Here is a 9955-nt window from a genome sequence, read left to right as displayed (position 1 = left end):
AAAAATTACATGTAAAACATGCTTATATTTAAACTTAACGTAACACATATATAAACTATAAAAATGTAAAACATTTAAAATATCATATATTTATGTTATGTATTTATACATAATCACATATGAACATAATGTAACAGAGAAAAATGTGTTATCCGAACAAACAATATATGTAAAAAATAAACAATAATTAATAAATGGTTGGTTAGGTAACTTATCATTAAGTTATATAGTAATATCTATGATTTGTATTTAGTCAACATACACAAACAAATAATAAACGCTTGATTAGATAATAAATACTTGGCAATTTATATTGCTATATTATACATGATTATTATAATAATTTAGTTGCAAACAGCAGGCCCCGCTCCCGTTCGGCTTCAGGTGGACTAGCGCTCGCTCTGGCGTCAGGTGCGGCCCCGGCCTGAACCTGGGCACAGGTAGCTGCATGGGGGCGGGGCAGGCCTGGCCCGCGCACGCGCAGTGCGGAGCCCGGGCCCCGGAAGTCCCGCCCCGGGGGCGGGGCACGGCCGGGAGGAGAAACCTGGGGCCGCCGCGCGGCCGCTTCCGCGAGCGCGAGCGCCGGAAGCGGAAGTGCGTCACAGGGGCGGGCGGCCGACGGCGGCGGCTCCGGGCGGGAGGGCGCTCCGGCAGGGGTCGTCGGGGGACCGCGGCGGGCTGGGGCCAGGGCGGCGGCGGCGGCGGGGGACGCAGACGGAGCCCCGCGCCGGTGAGCGCCGTCTTCAGCCGCCTCCGTCCGCGAGCCGGCTGGGGTCAGGGCCCGGCGTCAGCGGGCGGACCTGGGGTCCGGGGGTCACCGGCCGGGGTCAGCGGGGGGACTTGAGGGACGGGGTCAGGGCCCGGCGCCGACAGGGGCACTAGCGGTCGAGGGCCGGGATCAGCGGGGACTGGGGGCCGAGGTCTGTGGGGGTCGGGGGACGGCGGGCCGGGTTGTGTGGGAGGACCTGGGGACCTGGGGCTTGGGGTCGAGGCTGGGGTCTGTGGGGGGCCCTGGGGAATTGGGGGACTGAGGTCCGTGTGGAGACCTAGAGGATAGGAGCTTGGGGTCTGTGGGGGTCGGGGGCTGGGGTCAGCGGGGGGACCTGGGGGACGGGGGCCTGGGGTCTGTGGGTGGACTTGGGCGACTGGGAGTTGAGGTCTGTGGGGGTCGGAGGACTGGGGTCGGGGTCCCTGGGGGGACCTGGGGGGCTGGGGTCGAGGTCTGTGGGGCTACCTGGGGACTGGAGGTTGAGGTCTCTGGGGGTCGGGAGACTGGTCTCTGAGGCCAGGGCCCGCGGGGGGCATCTAGGGGACGGGTCAGGGACTGGCACCAGCGAGGAGACCTCGGGGACTAGGGGTCACCGGCTGGGGTCATTGGTGGAACCTGTGGGACTGGAGGTCAAGGCCTGGTGTCAGCAGGGTCACCTGGAGGACTGGGGGTTGGGATCTGTAGGGCTCAGGGGGCTGGGGTCGGTGGGGGCATCTGGGGACCTGGATGACTAGGTGTTGGGGTCTGTGGGGGTTGGGGGCCTGGGGTCAGAGGCTGGGATCAGCAAGGGCACCTGGGGCCCTGGGGGCCAGGGTCTGTGGGGGTCAGGGGACTGTAGTCGGGGGCCAGGGTCAGCGGGGAGAACCTGGGGAACTGTTGTCGCAGGCCGGGTCAGCTGGGTTACCTTGGGGACTGAGAGCCGGGGTGAGCGAGGGTGACCTGGGAGACTGGGGGCCCGGGTTTGAGAGGGTCGGGAGGCTGAGGGACACGGGTCACTGCTACCGTAGGGAGAGTGTCTGCTGGTAGCCAGAGTACTGGCAGATACTGGGGACGGGTGCACCAGGGTTCGTATGGGGAAGCTGTGGGTTCTGGGGGCATAGGGTGGGGCTTAGTGTTGCCATGGAGACTGAATGGGCCACTCCAGAGAGGCCAGGACAACACCAGGGGCGGAGATGGGGGGGCGTGGCTGGCAAGTCTGGAACCGAGGGTAATGGCGGGGTCCAGGGGTGCAGGTCCTGCAGTGGGGCGGTCGGGGGAGGCAGAGCAGCCCCAGAGGTGGCACAGTGGGACCCCCCACTCGCAGCTGGAGGCAGCCTGGGGTACCAGGGGTACTGGTGGGCATCGGGGCAGGGCGATGGGTAGCTAGGGGTCAAGTAGGGAGTCCTGGGGGCAGCTCGGGGTCGCACCGCAGGGGGCCCGTCACCCGCCCAGTGGGCTCTTCCATTCGCGCAGCCCTCCGGCCGTGGGGCGGCCGAGAAACCTCTGAGCCGCGTGGTGGGTGAGCAGAGCTGGCGGGCAGGCCGGCGGGGCCAGCGGTGCCATCCGGGTGTCTGGTGTTGGCTCCTGGCTCTCCGAAGACCTGTCGGACCAGTAGGGGAGCCGGGCCTCCGCGGGGGTGGGGAGGAAGAGGTGCAGAGGCTGCGGCCTGGGCCTGGGGAACGACTGGCACGAGCCAGTTCCCGTCGGGCAGAGAGCACTTGGCTGGTGCTGCCGCCTGGCACTTCGGTTTCCCGGCGCGCGCAGCCGCCTCCCCCACAGACTGTCCTAGGTGCCTGGAGCCGGGCTCTCGCCCGCCTGTCCCTTCCCCAGCCAGCTGTCGCCAGTCCTGGGGAGCCGGGCGGGCTGTAGCTTGCCTCCTCTGGCCCGGAGGGTGGGGGGGTCAGCCAGCTGGGGCCCAGTCCTCACAGTCCCTGAGAGCTGCAGGCCAGCGCTGACGGACGCCTGGACGCCACGCTGTTAGAAGGTTCTGTCAGCCCAGGTCCTTTCCCTGTAGCGTAACCCGATGATGGCGTAACAGCCCTGCCCGGTGAGGAGGGCGCTCAGCGAGGTGGAGACCCTCCCTCCAGCCCGCCGGGGACCGAGGAAGCAGCCTCGCTGCCCTCCCGGCGTCCGGCGCATCCGGCGCGGGCCCCCGCAGCCTGGCGCCCGGCCCTGAGCCTGTGCGTTTGCGTTCCAGGCCCGAGGTCCCGGCTATGGCCGCGGCCACCATCGTGCACGACACGTCGGAGGCGGTGGAGCTGTGCCCCGCCCACGGCCTCTACCTGAAGCCCATCACCAAGATGACCATCAGCGTGGCGCTGCCGCAGCTGAAGCAGCCGGGCAAGTCCATCTCCAACTGGGAGGTGATGGAGCGGCTCAAGGGCATGGTGCACAGCCACCAGTTCTCCACGCTGCGCATCTCCAAGAGCACCATGGACTTCATCCGCTTCGAGGGCGAGGTGGAGAACAAGAGCCTGGTTAAGTCCTTCCTGGCCTGCCTGGACGGCAAGACCATCAAGCTCAGCGGCTTCTCCGACATCCTCAAGGTGCGGGCCGCCGAGTTCAAGATCGACTTCCCCACCCGCCACGACTGGGACTCGTTCTTCCGCGACGCCAAGGACATGAACGAGACGCTGCCGGGCGAGCGGCCGGACACCATCCACCTGGAGGGCCTGCCCTGCAAGTGGTTCGCGCGCAAGGGGTCGGGCTCCGAGAAGCCCAGCGAGGACGTGCTGGTGCGCGTGTTCGAGCGCTTCGGGGAGGTGCGCAACGTGGACATCCCCATGCTGGACCCCTACCGCGAGGAGATGACCGGCCGCAACTTCCACACCTTCAGCTTCGGCGGGCACTTGAACTTCGAGGCGTACGTGCAGTACCGCGAGTACGCGGGCTTCATCCAGGCCATGAGCGCCCTGCGCGGCATGAAGCTCATGCACAAGGGCGAGGACGGCAAGGCCGTGGCCTGCAACATCAAGGTGAGCGCCGGCTGCGGCCGGGCGCCCCTCCCTGTCCGCACAGCCCCGCGGGCACGGGGCTTTCCGTGGGGGGGGGGCGGGGCACACAGGCCGGCGGCTCCCACACTGGCTTCGGCTGACCTGTGTCTTGAGGAAAACATGACGGTGGCCGTGTGGCGTGCGTGGGCCGGGAGGGGGCCCGCAGGGGTGCTGACCTCGCCCCGGCCGGCACTGGTGCCTCCCAGTGCCATTGCAGACGAGGGTGGCAGTTCCTTCTGCCACGTGGCCGTGACTGGCGATCCTTTGCGGTGACAAGGACACCAGCGCTGTAGAGGGGCCGAGTCTTCGTAGCCGTGGCCCGTCCCCCGTCAGTGGAGGCACAGGCCCCGTGGTGCCCGTGTTGGGGCCTCAAGCAGAGGGCAGCGCTGTGTCGGGCGGGGGGCGGGGGGGGGGGGGGCTCTGTCCTTGGGCGCGCGTGGCAGGCACCAGGCGGCCGCTCAGGGCTGTTTCCTCTTGAAGGTGTCCTTCGACTCGACCAAACACCTGAGCGACGCCTCCATTAAGAAGCGGCAGCTGGAGAGGCAGAAGCTGCAGGAGCTGGAGCAGCAGAGGGAGGAGCAGAAGCGGCGGGAGAAGGAGGCCGAGCAGCGGCAGCGGGCCGAGGAGAGGTGCGCGGGCCGCGGGCCCGGGGCCACGCACGCGCTGCCGTGTGCGTGTGTGGGTGTGTGCGTGTACCCGTGCGTGCGCCGTGTGCTGCTGTGTGCGCACGCGTGCTCGCGTTTGCGCTCATGCGCGCGTGTGCTCGTGTGCACCCACGTGTGTGCTCCTGCATGCCTGCGTGCTCCCGCACCTGTGTTGCGTCTGCGCGTGTGGCAGCTGCGGGACCCGCGGCCCCGGTCCCTCCCCGGAACCGCTCCGTGGGTGGCACGGCCTGCTGGGTCCTGTGATGCCGCCGGCTCGGCACGGCCGTGTCACCTGGTCCCCTCGCGTGTCCCGCTGCAGCCAGCAGAGCGTCCGGCCGTCGTGCCGTTTGCGTTTCGGGTGAAGCTGCGTCAGCACAACGTGCTGGATGGAGAGCCGGCGGCGGTGGCCGGGGTGTAACGCAGCGGGTTCCGGTCGCGAGGCCTGTGGGCAGCGGCCGCCGCCTCCACCGCAGCCGCCGCGGGCAGCACAGGGCACGGCTTTCGCCTTCCTCTTCCCTTGTCGTTTGCCGTGGAAGTGGCCTGGCCGAGGCCACCGCCCAAGCCGTGTGGACACGGAGAGCGCGCGCCGCGGGCGTGGCCCGCTTCTCCTGCTCTTTCGCGGCCCGCGTCTGCTCCGACTTGCCGGCCGTTGAGTGTCGGGCCCGGGGCATTTGCCCGGCGTTTTTGTCGACCCCTTTGTAGAGCTGCCTTAGCTGTCCCCGCTGCTGGCCCTTGTTCTGTCGTCCGCTCTCCCCTGAGGTCTGGGATGAGGGGCGCGCGCTTCTGCGTCGAGCTGTTCCTCCCTGTGGTGCAGAGCCCGATGCCCGGGTGGCAGGTCCGGCGGGCGTGACTCTGGAGGACAGTCAGCCGGCGGCCTGGGAGGCGCCATGGGCAGTGTGGGGCGGGCGCGGGCATGGGAGGGCGGGGTTCTGCAGCAGCCACGGGGCTCAGGGTCCAGGCAGGGCAGTCCGGGGCGCACGGGGGAGGGGGCGGCCCCCTGCTGCTGTCCTCAGGGCGGGACACTCAGTCGGAGACGTCCTGCCGCGTGCATCTGGCCCGGCCCCCTTGCCGAAGAGGCCTTGTCCCTGCCTTTGGGGTGCTGGCCGTGACCCACAGACACTCCGTCCCCCCGACCCCCCAGCGGTTCAGGACGCAGCTGTGCGGGCCCGTGTGAGAAGCCAGTGCCTTGACCTTTATGGGAGGAAAGGCAGCTCAGCAAGTGGACCGTGTCGTGGCCCCGGGGGCAGACGACGGCCTGGCCCAGGGACGCCTGGTGAGGACGCAGGGTTCCAGACGGAGTGGGAGTGCCTCTGCTGCGGTCCACGAGCAGCGGGGGGGGCTTGGGCCGCTCTCTGCCCGTGGGCAGGTGCCAGGCCCCAGGTGCCACGCTGTCCAGCCGGGCGAGGCTGCCCCGCCACCTCCTCAGCCGCAGCCTGCAGGCGGGCCCAGGGCCCCCTCCATGCGGGTGGCTGGGTGTCACCGAGGACGGTCCAGCTGGGCTGCTGTGTCCTTGGGGACGACAGGCCCTGCCCCCCATCGTCCCTGGACGGCCTGCATGGATCCTGTTTTTGGGGATCTCCTCCAAGAAAAATGGTGTCAGGAGCAAGGCTGTTTGGCCACGCTGTGGATTTATTTTAAAGTCGCTGTCTCTGAGTAGCCGATGTCAGTGACCTCGTGAGATTTCCGCGAGATGACGCACGCTCGGGGCCCGGCACAGAGGAAACTGTCCCTGTGGGCTCGCGTTCCCTGGAAGGGGCTCGTGTGGGAGGTGGACTGGGCCGTCTTCCCGCTATGTGATGTCTCAAATCACCTTGTGGCTGTGCCTGTTCGTGCTTTCTGCCCCCGTTGGTCCCCGCGGTTCCCCTGGTGCCACACGGGCCGAAAGCCCCAGGGAGGGGACTCTCCCCCCACCACCCCCGGGAGCTCGTTCCAGCACCCACCTGGGTGTGAGAAGTTCACCTGTGACCTGAGCCCTGCCTCCGTGACCTCTGCCGTTCCGGGTCTCAGGCCTGGGTTTCAGGCCAGGACAGCGGAGCAGGAGACATGGTCTGCCTGTCCTTGGCAGTGGGGGCAGTGTCCTCCGTGGGGCCGTGTCCTCCGTGGTGGCCTTGGCCGCCCTCTGCTGGTGCCCGTCAGCTGCTGCGGGCGCATCGCCTTGGGAAGTGAGCTTGGGTGCGGCGCCCTGTCCGGGGCAGGGTTCTTCGCTGTGCCAGGCTGTCGCGGACACACGGCGCCCCCCCAGCTGGTGTGTGTGCCTGCTGCGACGCCGGGCTCCCCGGCAGTGTACCCGCGGGGGACGCGCTCACACGCGGCGTGGCGCCACACTACCCCACGACCTCCCCCTGACTCCCCCGCCCCACCGCCTCTCGCTGCCGCGCCGCCTGTGCCGCCTCCCCACGGAGCACGCGGCGCCCGCGCCCCCTGACGGCCGCCGTGTTTTGCGCAGGAAGCAGAAGGAGCTGGAGGAGCTGGAGAGGGAGCGGAAGCGCGAGGAGAAGCTGCGCAGGCGCGAGCAGAAGCAGCGGGACCGCGCGTCGCGGCGCAGCCAGCGGAAGCTGGAGAAGCTGCAGGCGCAGGGCCAGCGCCGGCTGCAGGAGAAGATCCGCACGGAGGAGCGGCGGCTGCTGCTGGCCCAGCGCAACCTGCAGTCCGTGCGGCTGGTGGCCGGCCTGCTGAGCCGCGCCAAGGTACCGCGGCGGCCTGCGGGCGCGACCCGCCCCCTCCCCGCGCTGGCGCCCGGCCACGCGATGCCGCCCCCTGGCGGCCCGCAGGGTTCCCGCGTCGTCCGCGTCAGGCGTAGGAGGCCGGTAGCACGGTCAGTCGGCGTGGCCAGCGGGGCCGCTTGTCCCCGAGACAGGGCCTGGCAGGGCTCACAGAGGGTCGCTGGGCCCCGTGGCTCTCCTCCGGCTGGTGACGCACCGGCCGCCCGTGCCAGGCCAGTGGCAGGGGATGGGAGGACAGGGGCCAAGCCCGGCCTCCGGGGGAACCGAGGGCGCCTAGAGCCCGGCCTGCTGCCTCCCTCCTGCGCAGCTGACAGTCGTTGGCCCGTGCCATGTGCCTGTCCCCTCCGCCCCCCGGCTGATTACAGCTGGCCACGGACAGAGCCGCCCGAGCTGTGCTCCGGTGGCCGCAGGCCGCTGCCCTGGGCGCCGCCGCCCCATAACCTGTTGTCTAATTACAGTGTTGATAAGGCCCGGGAAGGAGCGTGGCAGGCGCCCGGGACATGTGGCCGCTCAGTTCTTGTTTCATGGTGAATATTGAAGACACCGACCCAGGCTAGGCCCAGCACGCCCCTGGCGGCCTGTGTCTGCGTCCTCATTTCAGCTCCGTCTCCTGGCGGGAGAGGAGCCCAGGCCGCCCCGAGCCTGGCCGCGGGGTGTCCCTGCGCGCAGACGCATGACCGCCGGGCGTGGCCGGGACGGGCAGCCCACCGGCCAGGCCGGGCGTCTGGGAACCCGGCTCGGCCGGAGAGTCCGGGTGGGCGGGGACAGGCGTCTGAGGTGCGGTCCCCTCTGTCCCGCAGGCGGCGAAAGCCCAGGAGCAGGAGCAGAAGGAGGCGGCGCAGCGGCTGCAGCAGCTGGAGGAGCGGCGGCGGCTGCAGGAGGCGGAGCTGCGCCGCGTGGAGGAGGAGAAGGAGCGCGCGCTCGGGCTGCAGCGCAAGGAGCGCGCGCTGCGCCAGCGCCTGCTGGGCATCCTGCTGAGCCGGCGCGCCGACGACCCCCGCGCGCAGGACCCGCTGGCCGCGGCGCACGCCGACCTGCTGCAGCCCGTGCTGGACATCCTGCAGACCGTGTCGGCGGGCTGCGCCAGCGCCGCCTCGCTGGCCGCCCTCGGGGGCCAGCCGCCCTGCAGCGCCCCGAAGGAGAGCCCAGCACGGCCAGATGCCGACGCCACCCCCGCAACCGTGAACGGGAGTGCGGCCGAGGAGGCCCCGTGCGGGGCCCAGCCACCGCCGCCGCGCCCTGAGGCCCCCGGCGGCGCCTCGCCGGAGAAGAAGTGCCCGGCCGTGCTGTCCTGCATCCCTGACAACAACCAGCAGCCCAAGGGCGTCCCCGCCGCCTGCGAGCAGAGCGCGCCCAGGAAGGACGCCTGCTCCGAGCAGGACAAGTGCAACCGCGAGCCCAGCCAGGGCCGGGGCCGCGCCAGCGGGGACCGAGGCGACGGCGAGGACAGACACAAGCGGGAGCGCAGCGGGCCGCGGCGCGCGGGCAGCCGCGAGGACGGGCGGCCGCGGAAGGAGCGGCGGTCCCACAAGAAGCGCGCGCGCCAGGACGACAGCCCGCGCCGGCGCAGCGCCAGCCCCGAGCAGGGCCGCTCGCGCAGGTCCCGCAGCAGGGAGCGCTCGGGCCGCAGCGACCGCAGCCGCAGCCGCAGGGGGGGCTCTGGCCGCAAGCGCAGCCGCCACCGCCGCAGCGACAGGTCCCGCTCGGGCTCCGCCGGCCGGCACCACAGCTCCTGGAACAGGTGATGCGGCCGCGCCCTGCGCCGCCGGGCGAGGCCCGGCCCCGGCGGACGGGCACAGGGCGCCCGACCGCGCCGCGTTCCTCCGCGCGGGGGCCCCGGCGGGGCGCAGCCCGCGCGCGCGCTCACGCGCTCCTGTTCCCTTGAAACTTGATCCAATAGCTTTAACATCGCCAGCGCCCTCGGGACGGTCTTTGGTCCTGCGGGGCGGACCCGCGGTGAACAGGGCAGGGCGCAGTCTGTCCCGCTCAGGGACGTCCACGTGCGCTGACGTCACGGGGGGCGCACGACACATCTCGGGGGGTCAGAGTGGACCAGCGCAGCCCCACCGGCGCGTGAAGACGGCCTTGCTTTGGCGTTTTTTTTTTTCTTTTCTTTTTTCCCTTTTCCTTTTTGTAATTTTATCTGATGGGGAAGCCAACAAAACACAGGGACCTGGGCACAGGAAGTCGTGGCTGGGGAAGGCGCAAGTCCTACGACATCGGAGGGCCAGGGCGCCGGCTTTTCGAGGAGCCCGCCCATTCGCGGGGGCGCCCGACGCCCACCTGCAGGCGCCATCACGAGTTGGAGCGCCTGAGGTCGAGGAGACCAGTTAAAAGCTTCGGTTTCTAGTCCAGGTTAGCGTGCGTGGTTTTTTTAAGAAGCTCTTTTGCTAAATTATTTTTACTCGGGATGTTTCCAGCAGATTTAAGGCTGCAAACTTGTTAAATTTTATAGGTGTTCGCTTCTCCACGTGAAGCGCAGAAATACTTAAAAATCGCTGTAATGTTTGCATTAGCAGAGACGGTGTTAATTCCAGTTTGCATTTTTATGGTGAAATAAAATCCTTTTCCAATGAACTGGTGTTTTCCGTGGTCGGTTCGTTCGCGCGAAGTCCTGTGGAGCTGCCGGCCGGCGTGGGTTTGAAAGGGAGGGGGCGTGTGCTGTCCCCGCCGCGGGCTGGGCTCCGCTGTAGTGGAAACCCCCGGGGAGAGTCCCGCGTGTTCGAGGCTTCCGTGCGGGCAACAAGGAGTTCAGTGAACTCACCGAAGAGACGCTGAAAGTGAAAGATCCACTTTTTAAACATGAAGTAAGGAGAAAGTGGTCTTCACGCCACGGCGCGCAGGTGG

At 68.4% G+C, this 9955-nt stretch overlaps 1 protein-coding gene across 1 annotated transcript; it reads left to right on the top strand.

Moving 5' to 3' along the window:
* Window positions 1-618: 618 nt before the first annotated feature.
* On the top strand, window positions 619-9685 carry AKAP17A (A-kinase anchoring protein 17A). Its single transcript, XM_016148100.2, has 5 exons — window positions 619-730; window positions 2946-3723; window positions 4222-4370; window positions 6832-7072; window positions 7909-9685. The coding sequence occupies exons 2-5, from the start codon at window positions 2962-2964 to the stop codon at window positions 8851-8853; spliced, it is 2097 nt and encodes a 698-aa protein (XP_016003586.2). The 5' UTR covers window positions 619-730; window positions 2946-2961; the 3' UTR covers window positions 8854-9685.
* Window positions 9686-9955: the final 270 nt, after the last annotated feature.

Source organism: Rousettus aegyptiacus, unplaced genomic scaffold (genome assembly GCF_014176215.1).
Source record: "Rousettus aegyptiacus isolate mRouAeg1 unplaced genomic scaffold, mRouAeg1.p scaffold_m13_p_19, whole genome shotgun sequence".
In the NCBI taxonomy this organism is placed as follows: Eukaryota; Metazoa; Chordata; class Mammalia; order Chiroptera; family Pteropodidae; genus Rousettus; species Rousettus aegyptiacus.
The sequence above is the reverse complement of the archived record's forward strand: the minus strand, read 5'-3'. Positions and strand labels throughout refer to the sequence as shown.